This window comes from Rhynchophorus ferrugineus, unplaced genomic scaffold (genome assembly GCF_030347505.1).
Source record: "Rhynchophorus ferrugineus isolate W39M unplaced genomic scaffold, kcgeb_rfMv2 rfM7, whole genome shotgun sequence".
Taxonomy (NCBI): Eukaryota; Metazoa; Arthropoda; class Insecta; order Coleoptera; family Curculionidae; genus Rhynchophorus; species Rhynchophorus ferrugineus.
Window position 1 is genome coordinate 27,028,511 of NW_027472586.1, and position 22,207 is coordinate 27,050,717.

The 22,207-nt window shown below is 29.2% G+C and overlaps 1 protein-coding gene across 1 annotated transcript in view; it reads left to right on the forward strand.

The window, feature by feature from the left end:
- Window positions 1-22,207, forward strand: part of Dip-B (Dipeptidase B) — a 105,065-nt gene that overhangs the window by 66,419 nt on the left and 16,439 nt on the right. The window contains exon 8 of the mRNA XM_076409745.1: window positions 19,448-19,547. Within this exon, the coding sequence (XP_076265860.1) occupies window positions 19,448-19,547 (100 nt within the window). The remainder of the gene's footprint in view (window positions 1-19,447; window positions 19,548-22,207) is intronic.

A 22,207-nucleotide genomic window follows, 5' to 3' on the forward strand; every position in this document is an offset into this window, starting at 1 on the left:
CGGCTACCATATTATAACAATTTTTTTTGACAAAATTATTTTTTTTATCAACATAATTCCCTTCAAGGGTTATACACTGAGTTAACGACCCTCCAACTTTTCCATACCATTTTTGTAGAACGATTTGTCCTTTGGCGATCACCTCGTCATTCGACGAAAATTTCTTCCCGGCGAGCATTCTTTTGAGATCTGAGAACTGGAAATAGTCGCTGGGAAGCAGACCTGGAGAAACGGTGGACAAGGAAGCAATTAGAAGCTCTCTTCATGGATTTTTGCCATCGTTTTCACTGACTGGTGATACGATGCATTGTCTTGGTGAAGCAGCACTTTCTTTTCCTTCAATTGCGGCCGTTTCCGGCCGTCCTTCAAACGGTCCAGTAACGTTATGTAATAGTCGTTATTGATGTCCTTCCTTTTGCAAGGTAGTTAATGAAAATTCTTCCATGTGCATCCCAAAATACAGACGCCATAACCTTTCCAGCCGACTGTTGGGTTTTCTCACGCTTTGGAGCGAGTTCATCGTGTACAGTCCACTCGGATGACTGTCGATTGGACTTCGGAGTCAAGTAATGCAGCCATTTTTCATCCATTGTCACATATCGACGCAAAAATTCGGGTTTATTACGCTTGATTATCTTCAAACACTGCTCCGAATCATCAACTCGTCGTTGTTTTTGGTCAAAAGTTAGCTCGCCCTGCATCCACTTTGCACAGAACTTTCTCTTATCCAAATATTCGTGAATGATATGATGTACACGTTCAGTTAATATCTTTAGAATGTCTGCCATTTCATTCAATTTCAATTTACATATTAATCAATATTACAAAGTCATTTTGTGGATTTCTTAAATGTTTTTGTTGGTAATAAACTCTTTTGGTTGTCCACTGCGTTCCCCGTCTTGTTCATTTCACCACGTCTAAACTTAGCATAGCAATCCTTGATATTTGATTTTCTTGAGGCAGTGTCCAGAAACTCGGCATCAAGCCAAGGTTTTGCTTCAACTGTATTTTTCCCTTCAAAAGGCAATATTTTATCAACACGCGAAATTCCTTGTTATCCATTTTTTTACAATAACAAAAGTTGCTTCACTCAAAATGCTTTAATTCACAAACTAATGATGTAACAGCTGTCAAATTTATACACGCATCTTTTGAGGGTTAGTGCTGACTAAAAAAACATATGGATTTAATTCTAGTAGCGCTATATATGTGTCAGGCTGGGGACTTTTCATTTGACCTGTTAGTTTCAACGATTTGAAAATTGTGATTTTAATGTAATTGTCACGTAAAGACCTGGAAGACTATAGACACGTTCCAAGACACCGAATGTGAAGGATTATTGGACGAATATCCATCTAAAAATTTCAGTCAGAAGCCTACATGGCCCCAAAGGAGGGAAAATGACTACCACACGAATTAATTGTAAATGTCATTTCGAACCATTTCAACATCGCGGTTTTTTTACTTTCCAGACAAAGAACGAAAACTGTTCTGTGGCATATTGTGACTGGGGATGAAAAGTCTTAGTACAATCCTAGTTATGCAAAAATTCATGGGGTTTGTCTGGGTAAACAGTCATCATTGGCAGTGAAGCGGAATATGCATGGCCATTAGAATTATTGATTTGTATGTGGGATCATTAAGGTGCAGTGTATTACGAGCTGCTAAGACGGAATGTGCTTTTACTGCAGATGCTTGCTGACCTCAATTTAACATAATGAACGATGTTGTGTTGCAAACAAACCAGAAAAGCAACTAACAGGAGCAAGGACATCTTGCATGACAACTCTCAATCAGACCTTGTAAAAGTTGTGAAGAATACACTGTTCAAGTTCGGCCTCACTCAGCATACTCACCAGGCTTAGCACCTTCTGATTACCATTTGCTTAGGTTGATGCAGCATGTCTTGGTTACACCCGATTTCAATATAATGGAGTGGTACGATAATGGATCGATGATTGGATTCGACATAATCAACTCCGTTCTTTCAATGCGGTATCACCATATTGTCAGAAAGAGGAGAAAGTGATAGAAAATCTATTAATTAAAATATATTAATACCAATTTTTCTCAATAAATAAATACCTTTTTGAAAAAAATCTGAATATACATAACCTTGCCATTTTTTACTCATTAAAATTAATGACTTTCTCTGACTTTCTTGAATGAAAATATTAATATTAACCCTATCTGATTGAAAGTGGGAACGATAATCATTTTTATTTGCCACAAAAGACCGTTCTGCATACTTAATCACACCTTTGTGCCCTTTCTCTCATCTGCCATATGTTATAGTTTTTTTCGCCACTTTACTGTTAACTGCGTCATATCTACTTCTTGCACAGGGGAGGGTGCCGATGTGCGACAGCTTCGTCAGCCCGAACCCTTCCTTCGGATTCTTTTGTTAAATCATTTTTTTTGCTACCACCAAAAGGGTTTTGACTCAGGCCCGACCATGTGCTCATGTTTGCCAAGTGTGTATGTTTTTTTTTCTTGTGTAACTTTTGGTCAGTTAGCAATTAACGACCAAATGTTCTTTATCAGTTGGATACTTCCTGTAATATATATATATATATATATATATATATATATATATATATATATATATATATATATATATATTACAGGAAGTATCCAACTGATCAAGAACATATATATATATATATATATATATATATATATATATATTATATTTAAAGGGACCTTTCTGTATTTGTAATATATTGATGACGTTTCGCCATAATCTCCACCATCTTCAGGAGTTCGCTTCCTCGTCCGTTATTTCTCTTGTGACGTAAATGAGCTGAATTCAAAGAAAAATACTCAAGAACGTTATACACCAGCTCATTTGTTCATGTAAAATGGATATTGACTGAAGTATGATTTGTCTTACAATATTAAAGAATTTGCCAACAACTGACAGCTGGTTAAGTAAAATAACAACCGAATTTATTACAAGGTAAATACATTACAAGGTACACGTTCCTAGTTTATCTTTGTTGTTTTTAAACATGATATATTTATATTCATTGATATAATTTTTTATAATGTTTTTACTAATTCCATCTATTTATTGAAAATTTTTGTATAACATTTTTGTACCAAATATTCGTGTAGATACTATATACCACATTAAGCCAGTTTAAGGTTTGTAGTAATTAAATAAAATCTATTGACACTGTAACAAACAAATACGAAACCACCAGCTATCTAATTGAATGTTCAAACTACTAGGCTGTTCCTGGTTTACTACCGTAGAATAGATGTGGGCTCGGTAGTCGTCGTGCTTCGACATCAAAACTATGCAGTGGATGGCGTTTAATGATAAGGAAACTGATGCCCAATGTGGTTTAGGCGATGACACTCAAAGGAAAATTCAAGAGAGGAAGTTATCATCCGAAAATTTCTATGATTCCAACGTACATGTCCTATAAATTTAAATGAGTTCGATTTCTGATTCGTCTTGCATTCGCCATGAGGATTAACAAATCAGAAGACCAATCCCTGAGTGTTTGTTGTCTGAAGTAAGAAAATTAATGTTTTTCTTATGGCCAATTGTATGTAGGATGTTCACATGTCGGCAAACCACTTTAACTGTAGCACTGTCCGCTGTAGTTTTTGCTGTTAATAAAACGAAAAAGGTGCTTCACTGAAGAGAATACAACAATGAATACACATTTCAATAAAGCTAAAGTCATAAAGCAAATGGCATGGCCGCATATGCCATTGAAATATTTGATTTTTATGCTTTTATTAATACTTATTTTTTTATATATATTACCATAATAAATTATTGATTATATTGTATTAATTTTATTACTTTAATACAATATTAAATTCATTTCAGTAAAAAAGTAACTGGACATTCAGGGACTCTTATAAATATTGTCTCAAATTACTATATAGATTGTTTAAGGATTCTGTTTGGAAATAGCTTAATTCTATTTAGGATTCTATATATGTTGGAAGAAGTGATAGTCAGAGTGTATAGTGTCTGGACTATATGGTTGGTGTATCAAAACTTCCCAATCAGACTGTTGCAATTTTTGTCAGGCCAGTAAAGGGTCTGTATTCTGGCACTGTCATGAAAGAAGATGCCACCTTATTTGTTATTAATTTTGGATTTATTTTAATAGCCTGATAAAATGTATCTATACAATAGAATTGATAAATAATCACCGACCAAGTGAAAAGAGCCCATGGTGGATGATACACCTAGCATCACGACTTCATAAGCACTTGCAACTGTTCACCATTGTTGAGATTATGAAGAATCCGTACATAGTGCTTCTTTTTGTACTCAGCTTTGTGTAAATGGTGTGTATTAAACGCATAGCTTCATACCAGTATCAACACTTTTTTCGTTTTTGGTACCTACTTAGTCTGTAATAAAATAGAATAAAGGTTACTAGTACTTTTCAGTGTTCTTACCAGAGCACTTCATTACACAACCACATAATATTACCTGATTTCTTTCTATTGAGTCTGCGTCCTAGTTCAGTATTGCCCCAGAGTTGCGGCACTGAACAGAAGCAAGTCAAGCCTCGTTGCGAATCTCTTACTTACCTCTATGACAGTTGGAATCCGAAGGACTCGGTGTAAGTAATTGTTCCTGTAATGTCTGGGTGCATCCACAATACTTCTCAAAATTTTATTCTTAAATACTTCTATTATGTTGATATTATTTCTTGCAGGAAAGCCCTAATTGATTTACGTAGGTCTATAAAGGTTTTAAAGTTTTTTAATTCGAGTTCTTTTTTTTTTCTTTTTTTATGCTTCTATATTAACACAAGCTTTTCGAATATTTTATGTGCTTCTTTTAGATTCGAAAATGAAGCGAACAATTTCTGGACGGCAGATTTTCATTTTACCGTAAATAGGCACACATGTTCTCACAATACCGTATAACGTTTCTCTCTTTGCCGTAATAATGTTGCAAGACGTACTCTAATTTTTATAAACTATTCCATATTTTTAAACGCAACGATGTTTGTACCATTGTATTGTTGTGATCTGTGTTTTGATTAAAAAAGGATAATGTTGCTTTAAGTCATCGAGTATTATGATACAAATTATGAAAACGTATGACATTTGCCAGATATATAGATTTCGAACTCAAGTTAAAAGAAAACGTCATCGTATTAGCTTGATATCGGTTACAATTAAGCAATTAGTGAAAAACAAGATTGTAAAAATGAGTTAAAATTGTGTATAGCTATGAACAGTGCTTGAAAAATAATAACGGACACACATTTTGACTATAAGTACTATGTTTCCAATATACCAATTAAAATTAACACAAACATATACATTACATACATTATTAATTCCGCAAAAAAAATTCTAGTTTACCATATTGCTTAGTATTGTTTCAAAGGTAACGCGATCGAAGCGGCTGTTTCGGATGATTGAAAGTATCACTTTCAATGACAGATCGCAGGTTGAATTCGACCGTCTTCGCTTTCGAAGCAGCTGCCTCTTCAAACCTCTTACCAAGCGACACACGTCTAGCACGTGGCCTATTATGGCGAAGAACCAATTTGCACCCTTTTCGAGGTTCCGGCGTTTCTGAAATCCGGTTAGTTCCTTGCACGAGCGTCATGTGGCGCCTTTGTTATACCATCGAAAAAAAATCACATGTTTGCTTCTACCTCGAAACCCTTTATCGAACAGATGATGACGAAGATGGGTCGGATCGCAAAAGGGTTCATCCGTTGCACCTTTCGATCGAAGGATCGATTTTTTTGCTAAGAAAGGTGCAGTTTTTAATGATGATTGTGAAGATTTCAAATTGTAAGGGGGTTTCTTAGTTGCCTGAAAAGGTACGGATATATAAAAAAAAGTGATTAATGTCTTATGTGGTGGATGTAATGAAAGGGTATGACTTTTGAAAATCTGCAAACTCCTAGTGATGGTACATTATATAATATGGAAATATTTTTGAAATATTTTGGACACATTATTGAAATGTGTTTTTGTACTTTATTCATTCATGATAATGATAATTATTTATGATTCATTGTCTATAATTTAACAAGTTTCCGATATAACTATCTTACATTTTTTGTATAAAATTAGTAAGGTGAAGTGTTTGACGATTGTGAATATTTTAAATTAAAAGTGGGCTTGTTAGTTGTCTGAACAGGTACGGATATATAACAAAGAGTGATTAATATCTTGTTGGTTGATGTAATGAAAGGGTATGATTTTTGAAAATCTGCAACCTCCTGGTGTTGGTACATTATATAATATGGAAATATTTTTAAAATATTTTAGACACATTATTGAAAGGTGTTTTTGTACTTTATTCATTCATGATAATGATAATTATTTATGATTCATTGTCTATAATTTAACAAGTTTCCGATATAATTATCGTATATATTTTGTATAAAATTAGTAAGGTGAAGTGTTTGACGATTGTGAATATTTTAAATTAAAAGGGGGCTTGTTAGTTGTCTGAAAAGGTACGGATATATAACAAACAGTGATTAATATCTTGTTGGTTGATGTAATGAAAGGGTATGATTTTTGAAAATCTGCAACCTCCTGGTGTTGGTACTTTATATAATATGGAAATATTTTTAAAATATTTTAGACACATTATTGAAAGGTATTTTTGTACTTTACTCATTCATGATAATGATAATTATTTATGATTCATTGTCTATAATTTAACAAGTTTCCGATATAATTATCGTATATATTTTGTATAAAATTAGTAAGGTGAAGTGTTTGACGATTGCGAATATTTTAAATTAAAAGGGGGCTTGTTAGTTGTATGAACAGGTACGGATATATAACAAACAGTGATTAATATCTTGTTGGTTGATGTAATGAAAAGGTATGATTTTTGAAAATCTGCAACCTCCTGGTGTTGGTACATTATATAATATGGAAATATTTTTAAAATATTTTAGACACATTATTGAAAGGTGTTTTTGTACTTTACTCATTCATGATAATGATAATTATTTATGATTCATTGTCTATAATTTAACAAGTTTCCGATATAATTATCGTATATATTTTGTATAAAATTAGTAAGGTGAAGTGTTTGACGATTGTGAATATTTTAAATTAAAAGGGGGCTTGTTAGTTGTCTGAAAAGGTACGGATATATAACAAACAGTGATTAATATCTTGTTGGTTGATGTAATGAAAAGGTATGATTTTTGAAAATCTGCAACCTCCTGGTGTTGGTACATTATATAATATGGAAATATTTTTAAAATATTTTAGACACATTATTGAAAGGTGTTTTTGTACTTTACTCATTCATGATAATGATAATTATTTATGATTCATTGTCTATAATTTAACAAGTTTCCGATATAATTATCGTATATATTTTGTATAAAATTAGTAAGGTGAAGTGTTTGACGATTGTGAATATTTTAAATTAAAAGGGGGCTTGTTAGTTGTCTGAACAGGTACGGATATATAACAAACAGTGATTAATATCTTGTTGGTTGATGTAATGAAAGGGTATGATTTTTGAAAATCTGCAACCTCCTGGTGTTGGTACATTATATAATATGGAAATATTTTTAAAATATTTTAGACACATTATTGAAAGGTGTTTTTGTACTTTACTCATTCATGATAATGATAATTATTTATGATTCATTGTCTATAATTTAACAAGTTTCCGATATAATTATCGTATATATTTTGTATAAAATTAGTAAGGTGAAGTGTTTGACGATTGTGAATATTTTAAATTAAAAGGGGGCTTGTTAGTTGTCTGAACAGGTACGGATATATAACAAACAGTGATTAATATCTTGTTGGTTGATGTAATGAAAAGGTATGATTTTTGAAAATATGCAGCCTCCTGGTGTTGGTACATTATATAATATGGAAATATTTTTAAAATATTTTAGACACATTATTGAAAGGTGTTTTTGTACTTTACTCATTCATGATAATGATAATTATTTATGATTCATTGTCTATAATTTAACAAGTTTCCGATATAATTATCGTATATATTTTGTATAAAATTAGTAAGGTGAAGTGTTTGACGATTGTGAATATTTTAAATTAAAAGGGGGCTTGTTAGTTGTCTGAAAAGGTACGGATATATAACAAACAGTGATTAATATCTTGTTGGTTGATGTAATGAAAGGGTATGATTTTTGAAAATCTGCAACCTCCTGGTGTTGGTACATTATATAATATGGAAATATTTTTAAAATATTTTAGACACATTATTGAAAGGTGTTTTTGTACTTTACTCATTCATGATAATGATAATTATTTATGATTCATTGTCTATAATTTAACAAGTTTCCGATATAATTATCGTATATATTTTGTATAAAATTAGTAAGGTGAAGTGTTTGACGATTGTGAATATTTTAAATTAAAAGGGGGCTTGTTAGTTGTCTGAACAGGTACGGATATATAACAAACAGTGATTAATATCTTGTTGGTTGATGTAATGAAAGGGTATGATTTTTGAAAATCTGCAACCTCCTGGTGTTGGTACATTATATAATATGGAAATATTTTTAAAATATTTTAGACACATTATTGAAAGGTGTTTTTGTACTTTACTCATTCATGATAATGATAATTATTTATGATTCATTGTCTATAATTTAACAAGTTTCCGATATAATTATCGTATATATTTTGTATAAAATTAGTAAGGTGAAGTGTTTGACGATTGTGAATATTTTAAATTAAAAGGGGGCTTGTTAGTTGTCTGAACAGGTACGGATATATAACAAACAGTGATTAATATCTTGTTGGTTGATGTAATGAAAGGGTATGATTTTTGAAAATCTGCAACCTCCTGGTGTTGGTACATTATATAATATGGAAATATTTTTAAAATATTTTAGACACATTATTGAAAGGTGTTTTTGTACTTTACTCATTCATGATAATGATAATTATTTATGATTCATTGTCTATAATTTAACAAGTTTCCGATATAATTATCGTATATATTTTGTATAAAATTAGTAAGGTGAAGTGTTTGACGATTGTGAATATTTTAAATTAAAAGGGGGCTTGTTAGTTGTCTGAACAGGTACGGATATATAACAAACAGTGATTAATATCTTGTTGGTTGATGTAATGAAAGGGTATGATTTTTGAAAATCTGCAACCTCCTGGTGATGGTACATTATATAATATGGAAATATTTTTAAAATATTTTAGACACATTATTGAAAGGTGTTTTTGTACTTTACTCATTCATGATAATGATAATTATTTATGATTCATTGTCTATAATTTAACAAGTTTCCGATATAATTATCGTATATATTTTGTATAAAATTAGTAAGGTGAAGTGTTTGACGATTGTGAATATTTTAAATTAAAAGGGGGCTTGTTAGTTGTCTGAACAGGTACGGATATATAACAAACAGTGATTAATATCTTGTTGGTTGATGTAATGAAAGGGTATGATTTTTGAAAATCTGCAACCTCCTGGTGTTGGTACATTATATAATATGGAAATATTTTTAAAATATTTTAGACACATTATTGAAAGGTGTTTTTGTACTTTACTCATTCATGATAATGATAATTATTTATGATTCATTGTCTATAATTTAACAAGTTTCCGATATAATTATCGTATATATTTTGTATAAAATTAGTAAGGTGAAGTGTTTGACGATTGTGAATATTTTAAATTAAAAGGGGGCTTGTTAGTTGTCTGAACAGGTACGGATATATAACAAACAGTGATTAATATCTTGTTGGTTGATGTAATGAAAGGGTATGATTTTTGAAAATCTGCAACCTCCTGGTGTTGGTACATTATATAATATGGAAATATTTTTAAAATATTTTAGACACATTATTGAAAGGTGTTTTTGTACTTTACTCATTCATGATAATGATAATTATTTATGATTCATTGTCTATAATTTAACAAGTTTCCGATATAATTATCGTATATATTTTGTATAAAATTAGTAAGGTGAAGTGTTTGACGATTGTGAATATTTTAAATTAAAAGGGGGCTTGTTAGTTGTCTGAACAGGTACGGATATATAACAAACAGTGATTAATATCTTGTTGGTTGATGTAATGAAAGGGTATGATTTTTGAAAATCTGCAACCTCCTGGTGTTGGTACATTATATAATATGGAAATATTTTTAAAATATTTTAGACACATTATTGAAAGGTGTTTTTGTACTTTACTCATTCATGATAATGATAATTATTTATGATTCATTGTCTATAATTTAACAAGTTTCCGATATAATTATCGTATATATTTTGTATAAAATTAGTAAGGTGAAGTGTTTGACGATTGTGAATATTTTAAATTAAAAGGGGGCTTGTTAGTTGTCTGAACAGGTACGGATATATAACAAACAGTGATTAATATCTTGTTGGTTGATGTAATGAAAGGGTATGATTTTTGAAAATCTGCAACCTCCTGGTGTTGGTACATTATATAATATGGAAATATTTTTAAAATATTTTAGACACATTATTGAAAGGTGTTTTTGTACTTTACTCATTCATGATAATGATAATTATTTATGATTCATTGTCTATAATTTAACAAGTTTCCGATATAATTATCGTATATATTTTGTATAAAATTAGTAAGGTGAAGTGTTTGACGATTGTGAATATTTTAAATTAAAAGGGGGCTTGTTAGTTGTCTGAACAGGTACGGATATATAACAAACAGTGATTAATATCTTGTTGGTTGATGTAATGAAAGGGTATGATTTTTGAAAATCTGCAACCTCCTGGTGTTGGTACATTATATAATATGGAAATATTTTTAAAATATTTTAGACACATTATTGAAAGGTATTTTTGTACTTTACTCATTCATGATAATGATAATTATTTATGATTCATTGTCTATAATTTAACAAGTTTCCGATATAATTATCGTATATATTTTGTATAAAATTAGTAAGGTGAAGTGTTTGACGATTGTGAATATTTTAAATTAAAAGGGGGCTTGTTAGTTGTCTGAACAGGTACGGATATATAACAAACAGTGATTAATATCTTGTTGGTTGATGTAATGAAAGGGTATGATTTTTGAAAATCTGCAACCTCCTGGTGTTGGTACATTATATAATATGGAAATATTTTTAAAATATTTTAGACACATTATTGAAAGGTGTTTTTGTACTTTATTCATTCATGATAATGATAATTATTTATGATTCATTGTCTATAATTTAACAAGTTTCCGATATAATTATCGTATATATTTTGTATAAAATTAGTAAGGTGAAGTGTTTGACGATTGTGAATATTTTAAATTAAAAGGGGGCTTGTTAGTTGTCTGAACAGGTACGGATATATAACAAACAGTGATTAATATCTTGTTGGTTGATGTAATGAAAGGGTATGATTTTTGAAAATCTGCAACCTCCTGGTGTTGGTACATTATATAATATGGAAATATTTTTAAAATATTTTAGACACATTATTGAAAGGTGTTTTTGTACTTTACTCATTCATGATAATGATAATTATTTATGATTCATTGTCTATAATTTAACAAGTTTCCGATATAATTATCGTATATATTTTGTATAAAATTAGTAAGGTGAAGTGTTTGACGATTGCGAATATTTTAAATTAAAAGGGGGCTTGTTAGTTGTCTGAACAGGTACGGATATATAACAAACAGTGATTAATATCTTGTTGGTTGATGTAATGAAAGGGTATGATTTTTGAAAATCTGCAACCTCCTGGTGTTGGTACATTATATAATATGGAAATATTTTTAATATATTTTAGACACATTATTGAAAGGTATTTTTGTACTTTACTCATTCATGATAATGATAATTATTTATGATTCATTGTCTATAATTTAACAAGTTTCCGATATAATTATCGTATATATTTTGTATAAAATTAGTAAGGTGAAGTGTTTGACGATTGTGAATATTTTAAATTAAAAGGGGGCTTGTTAGTTGTCTGAACAGGTACGGATATATAACAAACAGTGATTAATATCTTGTTGGTTGATGTAATGAAAGGGTATGATTTTTGAAAATCTGCAAACTCCTAGTGATGGTACATTATATAATATGGAAATATTTTTAAAATATTTTAGACACATTATTGAAAGGTGTTTTTGTACTTTATTCATTCATGATAATGATAATTATTTATGATTCATTGTCTATAATTTAACAAGTTTCCGATATAATTATCGTATATATTTTGTATAAAATTAGTAAGGTGATGTGTTTGACGATTGTGAATATTTTAAATTAAAAGGGGGCTTGTTAGTTGTCTGAAAAGGTACGGATATATAACAAACAGTGATTAATATCTTGTTGGTTGATGTAATGAAAGGGTATGATTTTTGAAAATCTACAACCTCCTGGTGTTGGTACATTATATAATATGGAAATATTTTTAAAATATTTTAGACACATTATTGAAAGGTATTTTTGTACTTTACTCATTCATGATAATGATAATTATTTATGATTCATTGTCTATAATTTAACAAGTTTCCGATATAATTATCGTATATATTTTGTATAAAATTAGTAAGGTGATGTGTTTGACGATTGTGAATATTTTAAATTAAAAGGGGGCTTGTTAGTTGTCTGAACAGGTACGGATATATAACAAACAGTGATTAATATCTTGTTGGTTGATGTAATGAAAGGGTATGATTTTTGAAAATCTGCAACCTCCTGGTGTTGGTACATTATATAATATGGAAATATTTTTAAAATATTTTAGATACATTATTGAAAGGTGTTTTTGTACTTTACTTATTCATGATAATGATAATTATTTATGATTCATTGTCTATAATTTAACAAGTTTCCGATATAATTATCGTATATATTTTGTATAAAATTAGTAAGGTGAAGTGTTTGACGATTGTGAATATTTTAAATTAAAAGGGGGCTTGTTAGTTGTCTGAAAAGGTACGGATATATAACAAACAGTGATTAATATCTTGTTGGTTGATGTAATGAAAGGGTATGATTTTTGAAAATCTACAACCTCCTGGTGTTGGTACATTATATAATATGGAAATATTTTAAAAATATTTTAGACACATTATTGAAAGGTGTTTTTGTACTTTACTCATTCATGATAATGATAATTATTTATGATTCATTGTCTATAATTTAACAAGTTTCCGATATAATTATCGTATATATTTTGTATAAAATTAGTAAGGTGAAGTGTTTGACGATTGTGAATATTTTAAATTAAAAGTGGGCTTGTTAGTTGTCTGAACAGGTACGGATATATAACAAACAGTGATTAATATCTTGTTGGTTGATGTAATGAAAGGGTATGATTTTTGAAAATCTGCAACCTCCTGGTGTTGGTACATTATATAATATGGAAATATTTTTAAAATATTTTAGACACATTATTGAAAGGTGTTTTTGTACTTTACTCATTCATGATAATGATAATTATTTATGATTCATTGTCTATAATTTAACAAGTTTCCGATATAATTATCGTATATATTTTGTATAAAATTAGTAAGGTGATGTGTTTGACGATTGTGAATATTTTAAATTAAAAGGGGGCTTGTTAGTTGTCTGAACAGGTACGGATATATAACAAACAGTGATTAATATCTTGTTGGTTGATGTAATGAAAGGGTATGATTTTTGAAAATCTGCAACCTCCTGGTGTTGGTACATTATATAATATGGAAATATTTTTAAAATATTTTAGACACATTATTGAAAGGTGTTTTTGTACTTTACTCATTCATGATAATGATAATTATTTATGATTCATTGTCTATAATTTAACAAGTTTCCGATATAATTATCGTATATATTTTGTATAAAATTAGTAAAGTGAAGTGTTTGACGATTGCGAATATTTTAAATTAAAAGTGGGCTTGTTAGTTGTCTGAACAGGTACGGATATATAACAAACAGTGATTAATATCTTGTTGGTTGATGTAATGAAAGGGTATGATTTTTGAAAATCTGCAACCTCCTGGTGATGGTACATTATATAATATGGAAATATTTTTAAAATATTTTAGACACATTATTGAAAGGTGTTTTTGTACTTTACTCATTCATGATAATGATAATTATTTATGATTCATTGTCTATAATTTAACAAGTTTCCGATATAATTATCGTATATATTTTGTATAAAATTAGTAAGGTGAAGTGTTTGACGATTGCGAATATTTTAAATTAAAAGGGGGCTTGTTAGTTGTCTGAACAGGTACGGATATATAACAAACAGTGATTAATATCTTGTTGGTTGATGTAATGAAAGGGTATGATTTTTGAAAATCTGCAACCTCCTGGTGTTGGTACATTATATAATATGGAAATATTTTTAAAATATTTTAGACACATTATTGAAAGGTGTTTTTGTACTTTACTCATTCATGATAATGATAATTATTTATGATTCATTGTCTATAATTTAACAAGTTTCCGATATAATTATCGTATATATTTTGTATAAAATTAGTAAGGTGAAGTGTTTGACGATTGCGAATATTTTAAATTAAAAGGGGGCTTGTTAGTTGTCTGAACAGGTACGGATATATAACAAACAGTGATTAATATCTTGTTGGTTGATGTAATGAAAGGGTATGATTTTTGAAAATCTGCAACCTCCTGGTGTTGGTACATTATATAATATGGAAATATTTTTAAAATATTTTAGACACATTATTGAAAGGTGTTTTTGTACTTTACTCATTCATGATAATGATAATTATTTATGATTCATTGTCTATAATTTAACAAGTTTCCGATATAATTATCGTATATATTTTGTATAAAATTAGTAAGGTGATGTGTTTGACGATTGTGAATATTTTAAATTAAAAGGGGGCTTGTTAGTTGTCTGAACAGGTACGGATATATAACAAACAGTGATTAATATCTTGTTGGTTGATGTAATGAAAGGGTATGATTTTTGAAAATCTGCAACCTCCTGGTGTTGGTACATTATATAATATGGAAATATTTTTAAAATATTTTAGACACATTATTGAAAGGTGTTTTTGTACTTTACTCATTCATGATAATGATAATTATTTATGATTCATTGTCTATAATTTAACAAGTTTCCGATATAATTATCGTATATATTTTGTATAAAATTAGTAAGGTGAAGTGTTTGACGATTGTGAATATTTTAAATTAAAAGGGGGCTTGTTAGTTGTCTGAACAGGTACGGATATATAACAAACAGTGATTAATATCTTGTTGGTTGATGTAATGAAAGGGTATGATTTTTGAAAATCTGCAACCTCCTGGTGTTGGTACATTATATAATATGGAAATATTTTTAAAATATTTTAGACACATTATTGAAAGGTGTTTTTGTACTTTACTCATTCATGATAATGATAATTATTTATGATTCATTGTCTATAATTTAACAAGTTTCCGATATAATTATCGTATATATTTTGTATAAAATTAGTAAGGTGATGTGTTTGACGATTGTGAATATTTTAAATTAAAAGGGGGCTTGTTAGTTGTCTGAACAGGTACGGATATATAACAAACAGTGATTAATATCTTGTTGGTTGATGTAATGAAAGGGTATGATTTTTGAAAATCTGCAACCTCCTGGTGATGGTACATTATATAATATGGAAATATTTTTAAAATATTTTAGACACATTATTGAAAGGTGTTTTTGTACTTTACTCATTCATGATAATGATAATTATTTATGATTCATTGTCTATAATTTAACAAGTTTCCGATATAATTATCGTATATATTTTGTATAAAATTAGTAAGGTGAAGTGTTTGACGATTGTGAATATTTTAAATTAAAAGGGGGCTTGTTAGTTGTCTGAACAGGTACGGATATATAACAAACAGTGATTAATATCTTGTTGGTTGATGTAATGAAAGGGTATGATATTTGAAAATCTGCAACCTCCTGGTGATGGTACATTATATAATATGGAAATATTTTTAAAATATTTTAGACACATTATTGAAAGGTGTTTTTGTACTTTACTCATTCATGATAATGATAATTATTTATGATTCATTGTCTATAATTTAACAAGTTTCCGATATAATTATCGTATATATTTTGTATAAAATTAGTAAGGTGAAGTGTTTGACGATTGCGAATATTTTAAATTAAAAGGGGGCTTGTTAGTTGTCTGAACAGGTACGGATATATAACAAACAGTGATTAATATCTTGTTGGTTGATGTAATGAAAGGGTATGATTTTTGAAAATCTGCAACCTCCTGGTGTTGGTACATTATATAATATGGAAATATTTTTAAAATATTTTAGACACATTATTGAAAGGTGTTTTTGTACTTTACTCATTCATGATAATGATAATTATTTATGATTCATTGTCTATAATTTAACAAGTTTCCGATATAATTATCGTATATATTTTGTATAAAATTAGTAAGGTGAAGTGTTTGACGATTGTGAATATTTTAAATTAAAAGGGGGCTTGTTAGTTGTCTGAAAAGGTACGGATATATAACAAACAGTGATTAATATCTTGTTGGTTGATGTAATGAAAGGGTATGATTTTTGAAAATCTGCAACCTCCTGGTGTTGGTACATTATATAATATGGAAATATTTTTAAAATATTTTAGACACATTATTGAAAGGTGTTTTTGTACTTTACTCATTCATGATAATGATAATTATTTATGATTGATTGTCTATAATTTAACAAGTTTCCGATATAATTATCGTATATATTTTGTATAAAATTAGTAAGGTGAAGTGTTTGACGATTGTGAATATTTTAAATTAAAAGGGGGCTTGTTAGTTGTCTGAACAGGTACGGATATATAACAAACAGTGATTAATATCTTGTTGGTTGATGTAATGAAAGGGTATGATTTTTGAAAATCTGCAACCTCCTGGTGTTGGTACATTATATAATATGGAAATATTTTTAAAATATTTTAGACACATTATTGAAAGGTGTTTTTGTACTTTACTCATTCATGATAATGATAATTATTTATGATTCATTGTCTATAATTTAACAAGTTTCCGATATAATTATCGTATATATTTTGTATAAAATTAGTAAGGTGAAGTGTTTGACGATTGTGAATATTTTAAATTAAAAGGGGGCTTGTTAGTTGTCTGAACAGGTACGGATATATAACAAACAGTGATTAATATCTTGTTGGTTGATGTAATGAAAGGGTATGATTTTTGAAAATCTGCAACCTCCTGGTGTTGGTACATTATATAATATGGAAATATTTTTAAAATATTTTAGACACATTATTGAAAGGTGTTTTTGTACTTTACTCATTCATGATAATGATAATTATTTATGATTCATTGTCTATAATTTAACAAGTTTCCGATATAATTATCGTATATATTTTGTATAAAATTAGTAAGGTGAAGTGTTTGACGATTGTGAATATTTTAAATTAAAAGGGGGCTTGTTAGTTGTCTGAAAAGGTACGGATATATAACAAACAGTGATTAATATCTTGTTGGTTGATGTAATGAAAGGGTATGATTTTTGAAAATCTGCAACCTCCTGGTGTTGGTACATTATATAATATGGAAATATTTTTAAAATATTTTAGACACATTATTGAAAGGTATTTTTGTACTTTACTCATTCATGATAATGATAATTATTTATGATTCATTGTCTATAATTTAACAAGTTTCCGATATAACTATCTTACATTTTTTGTATAAAATTAGTAAGGTGAAGTATTTAATGACGATTGTGAATATTTTAAATTAAAAGGGGGCTTGTTAGTTGTCTGAACAGGTACGGAAATATAACAAACAGTGATTAATATCTTGTTGGTTGATGTAATGAAAAGGTATGATTTTTGAAAATCTGCAACCTCCTGGTGATGGTACATTATATAAATATTTTTATTATTATAATATTTTTAAAATATTTTAGACACATTATTGAAAGGTGTTTTTGTACTTTACTCATTCATGATAATGATAATTAATTATGATTCATTATCTATAATTCAACAAGTTTCCGATATAACTATCTTACATTTTTTTGTATAAAATTAGTAAGGTGAAGTGCTTAATGACGATTGAGAATATTTTAAATTAAAAGGGGACTTGTTAGTTGTTTGATGATGTCTGATTAATGTCTTATGTGATTGATGTAATGAAAGCGTATAATTTTTGCATGATATCTGCATACTCCTAATGATGATACATGATAATATGGAAATAATTTTAAAATATTTTAGACACATTATTGAAATGTGTTTTCGGACTTTATTGATTCATGATAATTCAATAAATAATAAAGTTCTCTATGATTGATTATAACTCAACAAATTTCTTACATTTTTGTGTAACATTACAATTCATTTTACGGTTTTCAAAACTGTTTTGTAGATTTTTGAACGTTTTCTGGAGCAAATGTTGAAGTTTGGTGACCAGAGACATCATTATTATTGTATTTGTATTATAGTTGATTTCCTTACTGTAAAACCTGTATCTTCTGAATAATTATCTTGCAAAATCATTCTGTGTGGCTCAGAAACATGGCCACTGTTACAGTCTGACATCTGTAAGCTTGAGGTATTTCAAATGCGATGCTTAAGGCAAATTCTACATGGTTCTCTCCGAAATCGTATAAGAAATATAGTAATTTGTTTGAGATGTGGCAATTAACTGATGAACAAATTCAAAGACTCGAATTATATTGGTTTGAACTGTGGGAATCACATCAACGTCAACCTTTAAAGTTAAATCTATATTTTTTCTGTAATATGAAATCGGAGATCTGAAAAATAGGAGACTAAGACTGAAACCAAGATAGGTTTAGGGACAAATATTCGAAATACTGCGGCATCAACAACAGCATATTAGTTGAGAAGTAGATGATGATTCCTTGATGTATGCCTGCTTCCAACAATATTTTACCCGTAACACATAATATCTATTTGATATACGCAAATCTCTTTTATTCATTGTTTCGAAAATAAGAAAGTTGTTTTACTAACAGTAATTGGAATTATATTGCATATTGATGAGTTTATCAACTAAGTATGTTATCTCTAATATTGTTTACAATGGCAAGGAAATAATGTATTTCTTAATCCTTGTTTCTGGAAAAGGACGTTAATATATTTGTTTTCCTCGGTACAGTCCTCGTTGGGTTCCATTTCAGTTTGCTCTTAGTGGTTTTTGAACTTGTACTAAAATGTATAACAAATTTCATTCCATCGCCTTCAAACAGCACCTATATTAAAACTGACATTATGAATTATGTCCTATGTTAATTTTTTTATGCATAATATAATTATTTATTTGGCATAATTTAGTTATATACATTCTTTAAACATCATGCCTGGTGGTATAAAGAAGTAATACATTAAATTATAAGTTAATAGATATTTTATTAATATTGAGCCTGGAAAATTAATATTAATTTATATTAAGATAAAAATAAATTAATATGTTTAGGTTTTTAATTTTTTAATAATTTTTATTTCAGTTCAAGGAAGAGGCCTTATCTGCTGTTAATCCCCATCTATTTACCATTGCCACATTGACAGGACATGCTTGTTTAACAGTTGGTTTGGGCTACTCCATAGGTAAGCAATTAAAACACTCACATATCCACATAATCGATTATTTACAACATAATAGTGAACATTTTTTTATAACATCTTTATTAGATACGCTTAGTACAATCTTAATTTACAATTAATTTATTACTACTTTTCCTATGTACTTGGATTAATTAACAAGCAAGACGAGTGCGAGAAAATACATCAGAATGTATTCCTCAATTATAAAATTATAATTATTTATTAATTATTAACTTATAGCTATAGTTTACACTAATAATACACATCAAATGTTCACACAAGCTCGTATGGTTTTGTTCGTTTCAATATCCTGACATCCTGCGCGCTGTCCAGCAGTTGTATTGCTTCCACGTTAGTATGATTTAGTAATCTTCTTTCGTGTTTCAAGGCCAAATCCTGCACAACCTCGCAAATCCATTTGATTTCCAGGTCATCGTGCAGTTCTTCATTGGTTACATAGCGATAGGCATTGGTAATCAATCGAAGAACCTTGTTTTGACAGCGCTGTACGACTAACTGATTTGAATGTTTAGTGCAACCCCATATTTGCACCCCATAGGTCCAAATTGGCTTTATAATTGTATTATAGATCAACCTCTTTGATTTTAGATCAAGTTTAGAGTATCTTCCGACTAACCAGTATAGTTGTTTTAGTTTGGTTCTAATGTGTTTTGCTTTTTGTCTAACGTGATGCAATAGTGAACATGAGAAACAAATAATTTCAGGTAATTAGATATTTTTGTTGTTATGTAATATGTAGTATAATATCATATATTAATAAAGTTTCCTCTTGGTCAATGACTGTGATATACTTTACACTACATAAATTCCTTTCATTGTTTTGCCTCTTCTCAATCTTCTTGCTTTGGCCAAGGTTTTTCCTTTACTTCAGAAGCATTTCTCTATAAAATTAATACCATATTCGCATTCGCTTTTGTTTCTTGTTGATAATATAATTAATTATAATGAAATAAGTACTATATTAATTTTATTTTTAATTGATTCCTTTTTTGATGAACAACGACTTACTTTCGTTTAAAAATTGGTTTCCATCTAAAATTCAGTTTGTGTCAGTTATTTTGGTAAAATGTAATGAAACTTAAAATCAACCCTTGTGCCAACAAAACCTTTTTTATTAGAAGTTCTGCTATATTTTGATTTGAATATATATGCAGCTAATAAAATATTTATGGATGTGTAAAACATATTGGAAACATATATTATCAATAAAAATATATGAGTATCGGTACCTTTCGAGTTTTAAAATCAGCTGTCTTGATACAAATGGGACACCAAATTAAAAACGTGAAGCTTCGAGATGCCGAGTTGGATGCATTATCGCATAAAGATTCATATCAAAATCAAGAAATGTAGAAATTATTTGACAGGACATTTTTCCCAATAACAAATAATTGATTTAAAAATTGCCGATGACAGGTTTATAGTATATTACTACAGGCCAATTTGTTACCAATGGTTATCGCTATGTACCCAACAAAGAACTGTATGATTGCTTCGACATCAAATTTGATTTACAAAGTTATCCAAGATTTCGCCTTAAAGCTTGAAATAAAGTTATTAAATTACAACAACGAGGACGCACTAAAGCTACTGGATAATATGCAGAAAATCAGAAGATTGAACCGAACTAAACCACAGGAACTTGAATAGTGTGGAAGTGTGACTTTTAACTTTAGTTTAAGTGAATTTATTTAATTCTAATTTAATACATACTGATTTATTAATCCCGTATCTTGCTTGTGTATCAGTGCACAACAGAACACTATTAAAAAATTAATTTATAAATGAAATTTGTACTAAGCAAATCTAAGTAAGATGTAATTAATAAGAGAAATTAAAATATATACAGTACTAGGTTCAATGGTACCATCAAAAAGAATGCCTGCCCTATATAAACATAGTGTTTTAATATTTTATGTTATCCGACAATATCTAATTATCGATTTGTTTTCATTAACCACTTTCGTCAAAGTCATTAATATAACGATAACCAATTTAATTAATTCGGTTTGTTTCGCTTTTCGTTAATACTAAACGCGGATGTGATTAAGTTTTGGTATAGCGGAAACAAAAGTGTCTTAGCGTGACTAGTAGAAAAACGTTTCCGTTGATCAGAATGCTGAGGAAAAAACCAGACTGTTAGTATTCCTCCGGTTTAGTCGAGATGTAATAAAGCGGAAAATGAGGACAACTAGCGGGTACAGAGATAATTTTTGATTAAACACATAAGTCGCGGTTTTTTTACAGTTAGAGTGGTGTCAAAGCAGTGGCGTAGAGATGTAACATGACCTGATTTTTATTTTATATATTTCTGATAAAATCAGTAACATTTATTAATAGATAATTAGATCAGATAATCTTCACTAGGCCTTGAATTTCATCTTATACTAAAATATCACCCTAATTATTATAAGAACTCTTTAAGTAAAACATTGTGTTACGATATTGTATTGATATGTATTGTAACTTCTGGACTTTTCTAATATTGTTTTATATGTAGTAACAGGTCAATTGAATATTCCCCGGCCTGACACATAGATGGCGCTACTAGAAATTAAATCCATATGTTTTTTAGTTAGCCCTAACCCTCAAAAGATGCGTGTATAAATTTGACAGCTGTCGGATGATTAGTTTGTGAATTA